At 38.9% G+C, this 19,503-nt stretch overlaps 1 protein-coding gene across 1 annotated transcript; it reads left to right on the forward strand.

Moving 5' to 3' along the window:
• Window positions 1-1,758: 1,758 nt before the first annotated feature.
• LOC127795157 (quinolinate synthase, chloroplastic) lies at window positions 1,759-19,368 on the forward strand. Its single transcript, XM_052326650.1, has 7 exons — window positions 1,759-2,644; window positions 12,550-12,834; window positions 13,680-13,898; window positions 14,022-14,201; window positions 17,950-18,465; window positions 18,791-18,952; window positions 19,041-19,368. Exons 1-7 carry the CDS (start codon window positions 1,904-1,906, stop codon window positions 19,122-19,124), a joined length of 2,187 nt encoding a protein of 728 aa, XP_052182610.1. The 5' UTR covers window positions 1,759-1,903; the 3' UTR covers window positions 19,125-19,368.
• The last annotated feature ends 135 nt before the right edge of the window (window positions 19,369-19,503 follow it).

Genomic DNA, 19,503 nt, shown 5'->3' on the forward strand with positions numbered 1-19,503 from the left:
TAGGAGCCCCGCTTATCTTTATAATCTTTATTATGATTTTGAACTGGAAAGAGATAAAGAAGAAGATTAAGTCAACCAATGATATCTTTAAATATCCCAAGAATTATCTCTATTAGGGAAGATTATCTTTTCTCCCCATGGAAAGGGGATCAACCTCTTCTTTTGAAATATATCTTATCTCCTAAGGGAAAGGCCACGGGACATCTATAAATAGAGGGCAACCTCTACAGGTATGGGGATCTGATCTGACTCCTAAGGGACTCATATATTATTTTTCCATTACTATTATACTCCTCAAAAATCCTATGAACTGACTTGAGCGTCGGAGGGATCACGGGGAGCAAGTCCCCACCCTTTTTGCAGGTACTTGGTCCGAGACAGAAGAAGGTGATCGGCTCCGCATCATCAGGAAACATCCACCGTTGCTGTCAATTAGACCCAGTTATTTGCAGCTCATTGCTGTCGATTACATTTACATAAAGGAATTAAACCCAGTCGTTAATAGCTGCCGTTGCACCGCCGGAACGTCCCTGTAGAGCCGTAGAGGAGCTATTATTCGCCACCCAAACGTGAGGAAGGAGGAGGCATTCTGTTCTTTGTCCGTGTCCGCAGAGAGAGAACCAAGGATAGCCACGTTCTGTTCGTCCGCCATTGCTAAGTGAGATAGAAGTAGAATTGGGATTAATAAGAGTAGATTTGATCTCTTGTATGTTGCATCTCTCTTTTTGTTTTATCGTAGTACTCCCTCTTTGTTAAGCATACATGCCTCTCCCCTGTTACATGGGGCGTGTAGGACTGAGTGTTCTTTAGGGATCAATAATGTCATTCAGCCATAGATAATCATAGCAAGAGTTTTCTAATTTTTATATTAAAAAATCTCAATTAAATTATGAAAAGTAGAATAAATAGTAATCATTCGGTTAAAAGGGGGTTACAAATATCACTTTCTTGGGTTGCGTACACTTCATGGGGCAAATTATACAAAAAGTATTACTTTCTATTAGAAAATGAAATGATTACCAATACAACTCTAATCTCTGCTTATATATTTATAACAAATGGAATGGTCACGCAAAAGCTGCCACACTTGAGACCTCAACAATTTGCAAGTTTTGGATCTGCACATCCCGGAAGAATGAAGATGGAAACTGGAAAGGTCACGGAAGCATGATGATGATGATGGTGAGCTGCTAACTGGGCCGGCCTTGAGATTTCTGAATTCCCAAATATATAGGGCCCGCTCTTCATTATTCATCTCCACTCAACAACAAAAAAAGCCAGAAAAAAAGTTCACAGAATTCTGTTTTCTTCCACTGGTTGGTTGTACGAAATCACTGGGCTCCTCATAAGCCTAAATCTTGTGATTCTGATTGTTTTTGTCGTCTTCTCCATGCACTACTGATTGATACGTAGGTACACTTTATAGGCCAATAGTGTAGCTATTTTTTTGTAAGGGTCTCATTAAATTAATTAGATTTCAAAACTTATTTCTTTTTGGTGACAAAAGGGATCTTATTTAGTACATTGTACATAAAATATAATAATTGGACGCTTTAAAAAATAAATCAGCAGAGCATAGAAAAGAAGGGAAGAGGAAGATAGATGAAGAAGTAAAGGAGTCAAGGGATATTATGGGGGGGGGGGGGGGGGGGGGCGCAAAAGTAGTTTCTTAGAATTGATGGGTGGAATATAGATTTGCGGGAAACCGTGAAGGCGGCGGGAGTAAATTCAGCCAAAAGTGATCCGAACAGAGGCTGAAGCGAGGGAGCCTTTCGCAGTTTTTGCGTGTGACTTTCGCGGGATCACGTTCATTTTAACGCTCTTCCTCTGCCTCTGCCTCTGCCCTCCATTTCCTCCGCCACTCTCTCTCTCTCTCTCTCTCTCTCTCTCGTTTCCACCGGAAATGAACTCTGCAGCGGTGGCTATGAGAGCCTCTGTTTCTTCTTCTCCTTCTCCTTCCCCTTCCCCTTCTTCCTACTTCACCAAACCACGAAAGCCGTTCTTCCCTGCTTCTTCCAAACCCTTTTCCAGCTTCACCTTCTTCAAATCCCTCGCCCTCACTCACTCCCCAAATCCCTCTTCTTCTTCTTTCGCTTGTTCGGCGGCAACTTCGTCTCCGTCAAGGAGCAGTGACCTTGCCACGGGCAACCTCGAGCGCCTCATAGCCGAATTCAAATCCCTCTCGGAGCCCTTGGACCGCGTCAAGCGCCTCCTACGCTACGCCACGCTCCTCCCGCCGTTGGACGAGGGTCGGAGAATCGATGCGAATCGGGTGATGGGCTGCACGGCGCAGGTGTGGCTGGACGCGGCAATGGATGGTGACGGCAGGATGAGGTTTGCGGCAGATAGCGATTCGGAGATCACTAGAGGGTTCTGCTCCTGCCTGGTTAGGATTCTCGACGGGGCGGTGCCGGAGGAGGTCTTGAGCTTGAAAACCGAAGATTTGGCGGATTTGAATGTTGTAGGATTCCAGGGACGAAGTAATTCGAGGGTGAACACTTGGCATAATGTGTTGATTGGGATGCAGAAGAGGACTAAGGCTATAGTCGCCGCGCGGGAGGGGAAGCCTCCCGGTGAGCCGTTCCCGTCTCTAGTTATATCGGCCGGCGGGATACAGGCGAAGGGGAGCTATGCTGAAGCTCAGGTTAGCAATCTCTGGCCATATCCTTTGCATTGAGCCGTGAGAGATATGGAATGTTTGAGCTTGGTTTGTAATAAAATATGGGTTCAAGCACTGTGTGCTGAGTGGAGTGTTTTGTTTGTTTTATATAAGGCAAAACTTGTAGAGCGTGTTTAGGCAGATCACAGAATTAACTAGGGAGCTTTTTAAATATGTTCAATGAGCAGCTTAGGGTTTTAACAAGTTAAAACGCTATTCTAGCTCGAGTTTATAGCTTATATGTGTATTGTTTCTCAGATCATGGATTTGTCCCATGCATATATAATGCAAGCATTTGACCTTGTATTTATTTGCTAACAACGTTCGATATCTTCTAAATATAAAGATTGATGCTACCCTTGGAAGTTGTACGTGTGTACTCAAATTTTTGGTTGGTAATCTTTTTGAATTTTTGTAAATATTTTTCCCCTCATTTTTGAATCTAACCAAGTGTGAATTAAGGTAAAAAACATATGAGAATCTATATAAATGACTTGATACAAAAGATAGAGAAAGAGATATATATAAATTAGCTAAAGTAAGAGAAAAAAAAACAAGGGATCTAAACCAAGTGAAATGCATAAATAAAAATCAAAATGTATTAGTGAATAAGAGAGCGATTAAAGAGAGATAGAAGGAGTATTTTATAAAATTATTCAATGATGGTGGGGATACAAGAGTTAGGTTAGTGTCATGAACCTAGGCTAAATCCTAGGATTGGAATGACAATTGGAAGGAGTTGATGAATAGAATTAAGAACAGAATGTTGAAGAGGAAGAAATGGATAGAAATGGGGAAAGAATGTAGAGAGAAATGGGGGAGAGAAATAGAGAGAAAATGAGAGGGAGATTGTAGAGAATTGTAGAGAGAAAATTAGAAATTCATTAAATTAATTCAAGCATAATCATCTCCTCTTACAATGGGCTTTTTTATAGGTATAGGTAGCTCCTTAACTCATTCCTAACAACACTCATGTGCTCCTAACAAACACCCAAATATCTCCTAATAAACTAATATAAGTCTATTACAATATTACCCCGATATTATATCCCTATCACAATATTACCCTTCTAATCCTCCTAGAGACATGACAATTTTCCCCCCTTGAAATGTTTCTTGTCCCCAAGAAATTTATTACCACCTAGCCGTTGCTTTTTTATCCAATGCCCATCTTCACCCAGTGGTTTCTTCTTCGCTTTTCCTTCTTCTTATCTTGTTTTTCTCTTTTCTTTTGCCTTCTCTTTTTTTTTCTCGTCAGTAGCAACAACATTATGGCTTGCTACCACACCAATGGAAACATGAATGAGCAAAACATCAAGGGTCTCGGTCCCTTTAACAAAGAAGTCCTTCCCTTTCTTCCTTTCATCTTGTTTCGCTTTATCCTTCTGCGTCCTCTATTGCTCCAGATGTGCCGTCAATCTTACAATCCCATCCTCTAACTCTTCGGGCTGCAATGTTAACTTTGTTTTATCTTGTGTGCCCGTGCCAAAGACATACATGTGGGATGTTCCAAACAAGGTGCTCGGTGCAATCCTTTGTTCGTTCTCTTTAGACTCCTTATTTTGCTGTTTCAGGAGATCAATGGCATTAGGAGTCTTAGCACTAGTGGTAGTGCGTGAGAGACTACCAATTGATTGAGTGTCGTCCTCCACTTTCTCCTCCCCAATCTTTTCTTCCATGTACTCCTCAACCTTCTCCATAGCCAAGACCAAGAAAGTAGTATGTTTAAACCAGTGTTCTAAAAATCGGCCTAGGTGGCCGCCTAGGCGCTAGGCGGTCGCTGGCCGCCCCGAAATTGCCCTAGTCGGGCCTCCCAGGCGCCGGCCCGAGTAATCGGCCGGCTTGGGTGCCTAGGCGGCCCAGGCGGCGCCTAGTCGGCCTGCGCGCCTTGGCGCCCAACTCGTTGGCTCAGCCATTTTTAGGGTTTTTTTTGCTAAATCATTAAATCGAATCTCTCAACATCTCCCTATTTCTCTCTTCTCACCTGAACGCTGTCGCCACCTCAACGCTGTCGCCTCAACACCGCCAAGCTTCATCGGCCCGCCAGTAGCTTACCGCTGTCGCTGCGTCCAGCTCGATCCCCGCCGCCAAGCTTCATCGTCACCGCCTCTTATCTGTCGCGTCCTCGTCGTCCTCAGCGTCATCGTCGCCGCCCCCGTCCTCGTCGTCGAGCTCCATCTGTCGTAACCTCTCTCTCTCTCTCTCTCCCGTCTCCCCGTCTCTGTGTGTGGTTATTGGGGCATTTGCTCCGTTTTTGTTTTTTGTTTTTATTTTTCTTTTCTATTTAATATTTATATATAATTATAGATTTATATTTAGTTTTATTATTAATTATATATATTCTATAATATTTCTAAAAAATCCACTTAGCTGTTTGCTTATAGTATTGATTGCATGACTAATTAAAATGTTATTTATTAATTACAATAATTTATTTCTCATGCTTAATTCTATATATTATTGGTTTATGTTGCATTATTAATATTTTTCAACTTTGATTTAGTTAAAAATAACATCAAATTATATCACAAAGTTTAAAAAATAAAAAAAATAGCAGTTTTTTTAAGCGCCGCCTAGGCCCCGCCTAGGCGCTCTAGGCGCTAGGCCCCGCCTAGGCGCCCGACTAGCGCCTAGCGCCTTTTAGAACACTGGTTTAAACCCTTTCATATCTTCAGTAGGGGTCTCCTCCAGTGGAATTACTTTTACTTGCTGGTAGTTGGAGTACACCAAGGATTTACTTTCAGCAAGGCTGTCCTTCTTCGACTGCTCCACTTTAAGGAATTCTTTCTTGTTAAAACTCCCGCGATAATCATCGAAGTATTCAATAGGAAAGTTGTAATGATACTTCTTGATTAGTATCATTGCAAACTCTTGTAACTTCTCGCGGAACATACGACCAAATTCCTCGCACTCTTCATGAATCCCACTACTTGTTCCCTTGTCCCTTCGGCTAAACTCATTCTCAAACTTCTTTCCCCATGTTTGATTCTTCCGACTACACTACTGCTTATCCTTGTTGCTGTCAAATGAAAATGTAGCCTTCTTTGGCTTTCATTGAAGCTCCATTTCAGCTGAAAATGAAGCATTCGTCTGCTGCAATTGAGACTCCAATGGTCTCATATATACATTGCTACCCATGGCCAAATTTTCACCAATAACATACTTCGACGGCCAAGGAGTGAGAGTTCTATACATGCTTCTGTTTTGCCTGTTATAGCAGTTCCTATACTCACCTCAATTGCAACTCAAGAGTTGGGGCACCTGCTCTTCTTTGCCTTTTCGCTTTGACCCAAGTTAGCCAAAAATTTATAGCCAAAATCTACCTCTTATTTCCTTTGCTCACGGCCTCAACACAATTCAATAGCCAAGGCAATTCGAAAGAGGTTAACAATAATTCACAGCCGAAATTTGCCTCTTGTTTCCCCTTACTTACAACTTAGATTTTCTTGATTGGAATTACCACCTGCGAAATTCCTCTTCACTGATTCGTTGCTCAATCCCTTCACCGGAGCCACGGACAAGTCGCCTTAAACCTTACACACAACTTCCAAAATCACTAGCGCTTCAACACTGAATTTTGTTGACAGCAACACTGGATCACCTTCGGATTCCAAAATTACCAGCACAGGTCAGAAGGCAACCACAACAGTAGCATGCGCAGTGCCTTCCGATCAAAGCAGCAACACCCCACAGAACTCTAATCGAAATTCTCGATCAAAACCGCAACACCACAGTCATGCCTATAGGAAGCTTATCAGTCTAGTCTTCCAGTCTAGGCCGTCCGCTTCACCTCCGACGGACTCACGCTTGCCTTGGATAGTCGCAACCCTCTGGTTGTCCCGTCGCCAACTCCATCGGATCTCTCGTACTACTCATTCGCTCTAGTCACGAATCCTCCTGGCTTGCTCGTCTTCGATTCTAGACAAGATTACTGGAATCTTAGTCGCGAGCCCATCCGCTACTTCTCCTTCAGATCCGAGCCAGCACTCCGTTCCTCGTGCATCGGAATCAATTCCGAGATTCAATGGCCGTGGATCATAGGCTTAGTTTAGCCTCCAAACCATTGGATCCAAATCCACTTAAGCTACTATGGACGCCTCCAAGAAAATCGAACAACTCTTCCAAATCACAAGCCGTGATCACCTGTAGCTCAGCTTACCCCAATCACGTAACTCCTTGAGAATTGGTCGGATGTTGCTTCCCTCCTAGATCACTGACAATCGTGGCCAATATCGTCGGAATTGCTTCACATTTCCCTTTCGATCCATCTCACCAGATTTCCTCACCGAGAGTCCTTCGTTGGAAACTACCCGCATCTAGAAGTAGTAGCCCCAACCCAATCGGAATTCGTTTGGCTAGCTCGCCGCCAAAATCCGCCTTACCGCAATTGCTAAGGGAAACAGCTCACCACAGTAGTCGCCTTCAACTGGAATCAAATCCACAACCAATGATTGACTGCTCTGATACCATTTGTCATTAACCTAGGATAAACTCTAAGATTGGAATGACAGTTGGAAGGAGTTGATGAATAGAATTAAGAATAGAATGCTGGAGAGGAAGAAATGGGGAAAGAATGTAGAGAGAAATGGGGGAGAGAAATAGAGAGAAAATGAGAGGGAGATTGTAGAGAGAGAATTAGTAATTCATTTAATTAATTCAAGCATAATCATCTCCTCTTACAATGGGTCTTTTTATACCCATAGGTAGCTCCTTAACTAATTTCTAACAGCACTCATGTGCTCCTAACAAACACCCAAATGTCTCCTAACAAACTAATATAAGCCTATTACAATATTACCCATTTATTATATCCCTATCACAATATTACCCTTCTAATCCTTCTAGGGACATGACAGTTAGGACATCTTAGTAACTTTGAAGGGAACATGAGCTATATATTTTATCGACACATAAGTTCAAAAGAAATAAGGCAAATATTAAAAAAGATGAAAAATCATAAGGCAGTGGGATCGGATAATATACCAATAGAAGCTTGGAAATGCATAGGAGAAGATGGCATCTTCTGGTTAACAAAATTATTTAACGCGATCCTTAAATAAAAAAAGATGCTAGATGAGTGGAGGAAGAGTACTTTGGTTCTTATATACAAGAACAAAGGTGATGTTCAAAACTGTGAAAATTACAGAGGAATTAAGTTAATGAATTATACTATGAAACTCTAGGAGAGAGTAATAGAGTAGAGGCTCAGAAAAAAAAACAAACGTTTCAAAAAATTAGTTTGGTTTCACGCCTGATAGGTCAACAATGGAAGCTATATACCTACTGATGCATCTAATGGAAAGGTATCGGGATCATCAAAAGGACCTACATATGGTGTTTATAAATCTAGAAAAGGCTTATGATAGAGTCCCTAGAGAAATATTATGAAGGATTTTAGAGAAGAAATGATGTGTATGAGATGGCTTTAGTATTTTATGAAAGGTGCGATTCGGGTGATTTTAGAGGCTAATTTCAATGGAATCTGGCTGAGGATTCAAAGTCACCAGCTTTGCTGGTGAGGTCCGCGCTTTTTTGGACAAATTCTTTTGTTTAGGCCTCGAAATTAGCGTTTTTACTATTTTAGGAAATAATTGATTTGGGAATAACTTCCATTAGGGAGTGAATTTTAATATGCCGTTTTAGGGGATTTTCTTTATTTCTATCTAATTTTGATCCTGTAATGAAAACTCAATTTTGTCTTTTTTGGTAAGATTCGAGTTTTAGGGTTTTGGGGTGTTTTTCAAATTCCTAATTGTATTGCGAGTTGTAGCCTATAAATACTATGTTTATAGGATGTTTTTGGCAGTTGATTTCAGAATTCCAATAAAATTTCTATTGAAATTTTCTCCATAATTCTCTTCAATTTTTCTGTATTCTTTAGAATCAACGAATCATTGATTGAGTCTTATAATTCAACATTCGTGAGTGAATCAACGGGTTATTAGAAGGCTTTCGCTACGTCAAGAAATGAGTCCGAATAGCCTATATACAAGCCCTTAAGGACATGTATCACGGTGCAAAGACAAAAGTCAGAACATGCAGAGAAGATACTAAACCATTTAAAATTACAATGGGACTGCATCAAGGTTCTGCACTAAGTCCATACTTATTTGCTTTAGTAATGAATGAACTCACTAAAGACATTCAGACAAATGTACCATGGTGTATGCTATTTGCAGATGACATAGTGTTGGTGGATGAAATAAAAGAAGGAGTGAACACTAGGCTTAAGTTGTGGAGAAACAATTTAGAATTTAAGGGATTTAAATTAAGTAGAAGGAAAATAGAATATATGAAATGTAAATTTAGTAAGAATGCAATAGTGGAGGATGTTATAATAAAATTGAAAAACCAAGTCATACAAAGAAAAGACCATTTTCAATATTTGGAATCAGTGATTCAAAAAGACAGAGAAATTCATGAGGATGTCACGCATAGAATTAAGGCGGGTTGGCTAAAATGGAGAAATGCATCAGGGGTGTTATTTGATGGTAAAATCCCATTAAAACTGAAAGGAAAATTCTATGGGACAATTATAAGACCAGTTTTGTTGTATGACTCAAAATATTGGGCAGTCAAATACTAGCATGAGCAAAAGACGACCATAGTAGAGATGATGATGCTAAGATGGATGTGCAGCCATACAAGAAAAGATAAAATTAGAAATGAGGTTATTCGTAATAAGGTAGGAGTAGTGCCCATCGAGGAGAAGATGAGAGAGACTAGACTAAGATGGTTTGGTCATGTGAGAAGAAGACCAAGAGACGCTCTTGTGAGGAGAGTTGATGAAATGGAATAATTAGTCAAAAAAATAGATAAAGGCAGACCCAAGAAGACTTTGAGAGAGACATTAAAGTTTGATATGAAGTGTATGGGTCTAAATGAAGAGATGACAAAAGACAGAAATACATGGAAGTCTAGAATTCATGTAGTCGACCCCCACATAGTGGGATAAAAGCTAGATATGTTGTTATTTGTTTGAATCTAACCAAATAAATAACAAATTTAGCATCAATCTCTCTCTCTCTTAAATAAATCTTTTTCCCTATTTTGATTTTTTCCTTCACTATTCCAAGTTCCAAACATAGCTTAAGAGTCTACTATAAGAAAAGTTCTATGGTGGTTTGGCATATTTAGTGTAAATATACTAAACCAGCAACAATTGTAAGAAGCGTGAATGATGAATGCGCATAAGCATGCAGCGAGCACACCAAATTTTTGTACTGGTTCCAAACAGTTCCCAGTTTTTGCAGTTGTGATTTAGATGCATCCTTGTTTGGTATGTTATTAGACATAATTTTCTCTGGAGGTTTCTTCGTCACTTTGGGAGTCAAGCATTTGTAAACTATAGTACACTTGGTTTTATAGGGTCCTCAATATGTGTCTACACTAGGTGAGGTTAGCTTCATGAATTTAGATCTTCGGCCATTACTTTCCATGACCATATCTTTCTTAAGATCATTATATCTTATGTTAGTTTAAGTGTTTTCCACTAAATTTGCTTTGGCTTACCTCTGAATTTTGATACAACCTTTCTTCATTTCTTCTACTCGTCTCACATGTGCACTTATTGGTTTTCTTTTCACATATGTAAACTATCTTAATCAGGTCTCTTGCATCTTATCTTCAATAGGTGTCGTGGTCTCTTCTTGTATGGTCGCACATCCATTGTAGCTTCTTCATGTTGGTTACAATCATATTTTAGACTTTTTGCTACTTAATGGTCTAATGTTCTGAGTCATACAATAAAAATTGTCTTTTAGTATTCCAATCAAACTTCCCCTCTAACTTTAAAGGGATTTTATGATCGCATTTTAAATGTTGGGTGCACTTCTCCAGTTTAAACATTATGCCCTCATTATGAGTGACATCCTCCATAATCTCCCCATTTTTTGATGAATAGATCCAAGATATTGAAATTGATTTTTTTTTTCTTTTTTTTTTTTTGGGGGGGGGGGTGGGGTGGGGGGGGGGGGAGGTTGTGTTGGATAACTTGGATCTGCAAGTCTACAATGACATCGTCCACAATTCTTTACTGAACTTGCATTTCACATATTTAGTTTTCAACGTACTTAACTTAAAATCTTTGGTTTCTAAGACGTTTTTTCATAATTCAAGCTTAATGTTCATATCTCTTTTTTTTTTTTTTTTTGTCTCATCTAGGGGTGTGCAATCGGTTATAACCGAACCGAACCGCCCAAAAATTATGAACCGAACCAAATGCAATAATCGAACCGAACCAACCGACCAACCCCAACAAACCGATCTGACTGAAACCGATCTAACCGAAACCTAAACCATGCTAACCGAACCGAACTGGAAACAAACTAACCAAGAGACCGGCTTTGCTGTTGCTGCCGGCCACCTAGCCGGCCAGCGATTCCGATGATCGAAACCGATCATCGGATTCCCCCAACCACGGTGACCCACATACCTAAAAACTAAAAGCATCTAATGGTGGGATTTTAGTATATCTAGGTTTCAAAATTTCAATGTAAAAGAGAAATAGAGTGCAAATTTATCGAAAAACCATCGGCGTAGTCTTCGTCTCCGGCCTTCATCTTCTTCTTCGGCATCGATGACGGATGGTGAAGGGAGAGAGAACAGATGAATAGATGAAGTCAAAAAGCCCTCGGTCAGTGCCTAATCTACAAAGCTTCGAAGAGCCTTTGTCTTCGCCATCGCCATCGAAGAGCCTTCATCTTCGCCTTCACCTTCGTCTTCGTATTCGCCATCACCAGATTTGTGAACTCGAAATCGAATCGAAGAGAAGATGAAATGCCGAGACGCGAGAGAGAGATAGAGAGAGAAGAACGAAGAATAGAGAAAATGAAATGTCGCGCCCGCGTGCATGACTCGTGAGGGGGGGGCAGTTCAGTTCGCGCGAGGAGGGGGTTGTGGCCAGTTCGGTTCAAGTGAGTGAGGCTATTTTTTACAAGTTCGGTTCGGTTCTGTTTTTTTGGTATTTTTATCAAAATAACCGAATCGAATCGAATAATCGATTTTTAAACAAAAATATAACCAAACCAAACCACTATTTTTGAAAAACTGAACCGAACCGACCGAACTTTTCGGTTCGGTTAGTTCGGTTTAACCGAACTTTTGCTCACCCCTAGTCTCATCCACCAAGACAATATCATCTGCAAAGAGCATATATCAAGAAACTTGTTATTGGATGTGCTGTGCTTTGTGAGTTGAGAGCAAAGTGCTAAGGGCTCAATGAAAATTCTTGATGTAATCCAATTATAATTGGAGAAACCTCAGTATCTCTTTTCTTAATATGTAATTATTGTCATAATCAGTTGTGTGCATACACAGTATAAAGCTTAAAACTGTGAGAAAGATTTTGTTATAGCGGCTGATCACGTTAAAGTCTTTTAGAAATTGATGTAATTTAACAAGATGTTGAAATTCTTCCACTCCTGTCTGTTCTCAGAATCTTCTGCCAACTGCACTGCCAAGTGGTATTTGTTTAAAGAATCTAGTTTTGGATGGTTTGGTAGTTAAACCATTACACCTGCCATTTTTAAGTGAGAAAGTGCATTACTTAATTGGCATTTAAGCTGGTGGGCATTAACTTTCACAATATGTTGGGTGGATTATGAGTCAGAACTGTCAATGCTTCTTCTGGTGTCATCTTATGGACCTAAGGTTTTTCTTATTTGATTTAGATGACTAAAAGATTATGTGGCGGACAAATGGCATAATATTGGACTTCATTTTTTAACTCATTAATTTTCTAATAAAAAAGATGTGAATTTTGATACTAAGCTTTCTTAGGTTGCAAGAGAAGGATATCACTTTTGGCATGTTTTTTATTAATGTGTCATTATCTAGGATAAATTTCCTGAAAGAAGTAAACTATTGGTTACATTGAAGTGTACTTGCAGGCAAGATTTTTATTACCTGATCCATCAAAGGTTCAAGAACTTGTCAGCGTGCTGAGGGAGAAGAAAATTGGTGTTGTTGCACACTTCTACATGGACCCTGAGGTCCAAGGTGTATTAACTGCTGCACAGAAGCACTGGCCCCACATTCATGTATCTGATTCATTGGTCATGGCAGATACGGCTGTCAAGATGGCAAAAGCTGGTTGCCAATATATCACAGTTCTAGGTGTTGATTTTATGTCAGAAAATGTTCGTGCTATCCTTGATCAAGCAGGTTTCTCACAGGTATAGGGTCTTCTCTCTTTTTTTTGTGTGTGTGTATATATTCTCTTATTTCAGCACCTTCACTTCTAGACACAAGTTTAAGACCAAGATATTAGGATTTTCCCTTGAGGTGCCTTTTGTTCTCTCTATCTCCACGCTCCCCCCCCCCCCCCAAACACACGCTCACTCACTCTTACCTTAAAGAGGGCGTCCCTAGTGTACCCAGCTCCTTGCTTTGTGAAGAGATTGTTTCTACAACTTGAATCTGGGATTTCCAGTTACAAAGGAGCAACCTTATTGTTGCTACTAAGGCTTGCCCTCTCACTCTTATCTTTTCAAAGAAAGAAAAAAAGTATAAGAGACAAGGTATTTTTCAATTTAAAAAAAATTGTGTTAAATAATCCTTTATTCTGATAATCATTAGACTACATGAGATGTTATATTGTGTATCTACATAATATATGCATTTAAATAATTTTTTTTGAAATGCCAAATTTGATGTGATGTAGTTAGCCCATGTGGAAGCAATATGGCAATGCTGAGGAGTCACAAAGTAGTCTTGATGTTTATGCATCTTCTGATTAAGTTTCTTTCATCATCAACCAGAGTTTCTTATATGTTAAAACCTGTGGACTTGTCTAGTTCTTCTGACTGGTAGCTAGTTTTAATTAAGAGGTTGGAATGTTGGGAAGGAGAGGAAGGGGGAATATATAATTGCTGCAGTTATGAAGTGATTTTCTACATGGATTAAATGTGTCACATCTCATTCATCAGAATATTGGTAGAACTGTATTCCTTATAAAAAGTATTTGCAGTATCACTCTGTTTTTACTTTTTGATATCTTGATGGTGCCTTTTATTTTCAGGTTGGTGTTTATAGGATGTCAAGCGAACATATTGGATGTTCTCTTGCTGATGCTGCTGCAGATCCTGCGTATATGAATTATCTTGAGACAGCTTCTATGGCTTCCCCGGCTTTGCATGTTATCTATATAAATACTTCTTTGGAGACAAAAGCGAATGCTCATGAAATTGTGCCAACAATAACCTGCACATCCTCTAATGTTGTGCAAACCATTCTCCAGGTTGGTGATAACCATCATTTAATGCATGTTTTACTTGTTGCTTTAGTGTATCACGAGGAATCGAGAGTGAACTCATGTTGGAATGATTGTTCATCCCTTATATTTTTTCCCCCTTTTATGCAGGCATTTGCTCAAGTACCTAACTTGAATGTATTGTATGGGCCTGATACTTACATGGGTGCAAACATTGTCGAGCTGTTTCAACAGATGACTATAATGAGTGATGATGAAATTGCTGAGATACATCCAGAACACAATAGGGAGACAATTACGTCACTGTTGTCTCGCCTGCACTATTTTCAGGTGATTTTAAAATTTGGTACTTGTGAAATCACAAAAAAAAAAAAAAAAAACGACCGAGCAATGGCTTTATAATGTTGTGCTCTGGCTTGACATGTATTTGGATAGGCCTTTTTATCTTTTCAATGTGGTAGCAACAGCAACTTTTTTTAAATAATTTTTTTATATAGTTGTTTCCTTCATTGTGCTGGCAGAAAATTTTATGACATTGAATTTGAGTTTGGATTATGACATGCTAGCCACAAATTTAGGGGTTCTAAAAACAATAGAGGGATAGAGAAAGTAGAGTTTTACTGAGGAGTTCAGCAACAATACAAGCCATAATTCCACTAAGTGGGTTGGCAACAGCTTTTGGAAATTAAACTATTGATGAATTTATTAGCTCTGTTAGTTTCAGCTGTGCAGTGTCCCAAAGCAGGACGTCTTGCCTTGTGTAAAGCATGCCATTATTGCAACTAATCCTTGAATATTATTTTCATATTCAAATTTTCTCCAGTTGTTGCTTCAGTTTAGACTACTTGTGGTATCATACTCAATGTCCTAGTCCAATTCTCCCTGGATGTTCCTCTTCCTTTCCGACTGATGTTCTTTTTTCTTGACTGAAAGTCTGAAACTATGTATTCACACATTAGTTTGACAACTTGTCACAAAATTTATATCACAGCAAATGGAAGTTCTGGAGTGCAACTATAAAGCAAATACATGCACAGCTGTGTGACTGTTGAAACTGGATAACAAAATTGGTTTCAGTGTGTTGGATATAATCTTTATAGAAGCCTTGTCTGAGTGCATTATCTCGGCACTGGGTGTCACATTCTTGTAGCTGCAATAACAGAAAATGCAGTCTTCATCCCAGCCTTTTAAGAATAGATGTGCCTGCCTCCATATCTGATGCCATATTCTACAAACTACAAAGAACTTGTAGCAGCAACTTCATTTCTAACCCCATCTATTATCATCCAAAAAATGTTTTGATTCCACCAATCATCTTATTGTCTAGTTAAAGAGTGTTGCACAAGAAGCATTTTTTTTTTAATACCCCAATTATATGACAATAATGCAAAACATTTGTTATCCTAAAAAATTCTGTTGGGGTTTATGTTACCAATGTCTTAATTATGATGTAATATGGTAACATGAATAAACAGGGTACTGATATTGTTTATTAGAGGATGTGCTTGTCATCTACTCCCGGCTTGTAGTAAGTTCTTTATGTGCCTTTTTTTTTAATATTGAAAGATGCAGTCATTAAAATTATGGTGCCTGATATTATCCTTGGATATTGCTCCCCATGGTTAATTACTTCATTCGTATCATACAACACCCCTGCCCCAAGCAGAAACAATCAAAACAAAAAAAGGAGGAAAAAGATTTAAATATTGTTGGGAAAAAAAATAAGATGAGAAACAAAAGATCCAATCACACTCAAACATAAGAGATTTTTACATGAAAAATCCTAAAAAAAAAAAACCATGGCCGTCAGGACGACAGAGAAAAATATCACTTTGTAGTAAGGTTTACAACTATAAAACTCAATATTCTCTCTTTAAACCCAAATTCGAATTACACTCAATTCTTAGCTCTCACTGATCTCTCATAAGTGATTTGCACACCTTGAATAACAAGTCAAATGTTTTATTTATAAACTAGTTTCTTTGTTTATAGTTAAGGTTTTTTAACCTAACAACAATTAATAAATTACTAGTAAATAGGATTACACACTAAATAGGAAACCAATATTAGGAATAGGAAATAATTTTCAAGACTAATTAGGATTTCTCACTAAAAATCCCAACAAACCACCACCTCAATGAGAATTCCTAAAAACATTCGCTCATTCTCCAACGACGGCCATGACTATCTATTACCGATAATCACCATGATCTCAATCACCAAGATCACCGTATCCCACCATAAAAGGTACAACCATTTAGGCACATACCGCCTTAAGATTTTCACGGTACAATGTCAAAAAATACCTTGCTGAAAAACTATAGTGCAACCCCCATGCTTGACTTCCTTAGGAGCTTTTCAACCATTGACATTATTTCCACCACACACCTTGCATTACCGATAATCACCATGATCTGAATCACCAAGATCACCGTATCCCACCATAAAAGGTACAACCATTTAGGTACATATCGCCTTAAGATTTTCACGATACAATGTCAAAAAATACCTTGCTGAAAAACTATAATGCAACCCCCATGCTTGACTTCCTTGGGAGCTTTTCAACCATTGACATTATTTACACCACACACCTTGCATTATCGTCAAGCCAATGCCCGTGTGCAAACTTGTGGACCCACTAGAAGTATCACGTGCTCTTTCCTGGCAACTTTGGTGGTCTAGCAGCATGCCATGAGGATTTATATGTCACTCTTTAGAGGAAATCTTTATCTCCCACAATATTGAGAGACGAACTTCTAGCGTCACAATCTTTGGAGCCATTTGCCAGACTTGCTCCATCAGCGCGACAATCCCTTTTCACATGACCGGATTGTTTGCACTTCCAACATATCACTTTCTTCTTGGAGTTCTCCTTCCAATTTTTGACAAGTTCTAAATCCTCAGAAGTTTTATTTTCACTTCTGAGCCTCCTTTCCTCATAAATTAATTTATTTGCCACCACCTCAAAACTTATAGTTGGACCCCATGCATCAAGATAGGGTTCATGTGTGCATAGGAAGATGGAAGTGACCAAATGAGTTCCAACGCTTTGTCCTCGTCTTCTATTTTAACTCCAATAGATTCTAGTTCAGCAACAATTTCATTGAGCGCCCCCAGATGATCAGAAATTTTCATACTTTCAATCATTTGCAATTTGTGAAACTATTCTTTCAAATAAAATCGATTGCAAACGCTTTTTGCTTGATACAATTCTTCAAGCCTTTTTCAAAGTTCTTTCGCACCAAATATTCCTTGAACATTAGCAAGAACATTCTTGGTTAGGTATAATCGAATTGTACTTGCAGCCTTTAAATTTAGTTCCTCCCAATCATCATCACTCATCACGGATTTTCCAAAACTAGCACCAGTCGTTTCTTTACAAGATTTTTTAGAGCCTTCAGGAGTTGATTTGTCCTTTAACACCTTGTGTAACCCGCATTAGACCAAGATATCCTTGACTTGTATTTGCCACAAGCCAAAATTGATCTTCCTATCGAATTTTTCACAATCAAAATTCAACATGCTTGATATATCTTTTTTGTATTAGGCAACTGATAACTAAAGCTTTGATATCATTTGTTGGGAAAAAAATAAGATGAGAAAACAAAAGATTCAAGCACACTCAAACACAAGAGATTTTTACGCCGAAAATCCTAAAAGAGAAAAACTATGTCCGTCAAAACGACAAAGAAAAATATCACTATGTAGTAAAGTTTATAACTACAAAATTCAATATTCTCTCTCTAAACCCAAGTCTCAATTACACCTAATTCCTAGCTTTCACTGGTCTCTCACAAGTGATTTGCACACCTTGAATAATAAGTCAAGTATCATATTTATAGATTAGTTTTCTTGTTTACCAAGGTTAAGGTTTTCTTACCTAACAACAATTAACAACTGACTAGAAATAGAATTACACACTAAATAGGAAATGAATATTAGGAATAGGAAATAATCTTCAAGACTAATTAGAATTTCTCGCTAAAAATTTCAACAAATATATCTGCATCTATTTGATGACTATTTAATTAATTGAAAGGTGTGCAAACTTGTAGTGACCGTTTGATTTATGTGGCAGGAAGGAACATGCATTGTGCACCACCTTTTTGGACATGAAGTTGTAGAGAAGATAAACGAAATGTATTGTGATGCTTTTCTAACAGCACATTTTGAGGTCCCCGGAGAGATGTTTTCTCTGGCAATGGACGCAAAGAGAAGAGGGATGGGGGTAGTGGGTTCCACACAGAACATATTAGACTTTATCACAGGGAGGGTTCAAGAGGCTTTAGACAGAAATGTGAATGACCGCCTTCAATTTATTTTGGGAACAGAATCAGGAATGGTAACCTCAATTGTTGCTGCTGTTCGTAGATTGCTGGATGCTGCAGAGTCCTCTTCTGCAAGAGGGAAAGTTGATGTTGAGATTGTTTTTCCTGTCTCATCTGACTCAATAACAAGGACAACGAACAGTTCATCTCAAGGCTTAAATTTCAGTGAAGTAGGACACATTATGGAAGCCAATGTTATACCGGGAGTTGCAAGTGGAGAGGGATGTTCTCTTCATGGTGGCTGTGCTTCCTGCCCATATATGAAGGTGAGTGTTTGTTTTATGGCGGTCATATTATCTTCATAGGTTTTATTTTCTTTTACCATGATCAACAATCGTTCAGTTTGCAAAAGCAATCTATCCATTTGAAATAACTTTCTGTTGATGTCTGCTCTGCCCATCTTGAATTTAACTGGAGATGATTAGTTGCCACCTCTCATGGTTCAATACTCAAGTCACTCTGTTGGTGTTTGCAAATACAATATGAACATTACAGTGGTAGCTGTGTTTTTGTCCTGTTTTGTGTATTCCTTTCGAACTTCCATATCTGAAAGTGGAGCTTTTGATTTTCGAATCTACCCATGTACATTAGATGAATTCTCTTGGCTCGCTCCTCAAAGTGTGCCACCACCTGCCTGATCAAGAGAATAGCCTTTCGTCCTATGAAGCTGGGCGATTCAACGTGCAAACCCGACAGGGAAATCTGATTTCAGATGTTGGTTGCGAGCCAGTTCTGCACATGAGACACTTCCAGGTTAATTTCATGAAATCTGGCAATCTGCAATGCAACCATTATGTGGCATTATATTTGATGATCCTACTTGTTTTGGCTGCTTTTGCAGGCAACGAAGAAATTGCCAGAGAAACTTGTCCATCAGATCCTTCATCCTAGTGGCAATGGAAGACTGATGTCATCTATTAAGTGAAGCTGCTGAAGGCCTGGATGATACTTAATAATGTTGTTGAGAAGGTGGCCTTGGGGAACATTTAACTTGACCTCTGTTGGTTTTGTTTCCCTTTAAATTTATAGGAAAGTCAAATTGTTTCATGTCGTATTCTCTGGTCTCTCCCTTCCATTTGCCGGCTCATCTGTTCACCATATTATATAGTTTATGTTAGAATCTCAGAAGCTCAATTACTAAAAGGAGATTGGGAAGCATTTCAATTGTACACCACTCTACTGTCAAAATTTTCTGCATTGGTAATGACCTGAAAATGGAGATTGGAGATGTGGGAGGTGTATCGAAGCTATCCTGTCAAGGAGTTTTAAAGAAATAATTAAAAAAAAAACTAACTAAAAATGAA

The sequence above is a fragment of the Diospyros lotus genome, chromosome 2 (assembly GCF_014633365.1).
Source record: "Diospyros lotus cultivar Yz01 chromosome 2, ASM1463336v1, whole genome shotgun sequence".
Classification (NCBI taxonomy): Eukaryota; Viridiplantae; Streptophyta; class Magnoliopsida; order Ericales; family Ebenaceae; genus Diospyros; species Diospyros lotus.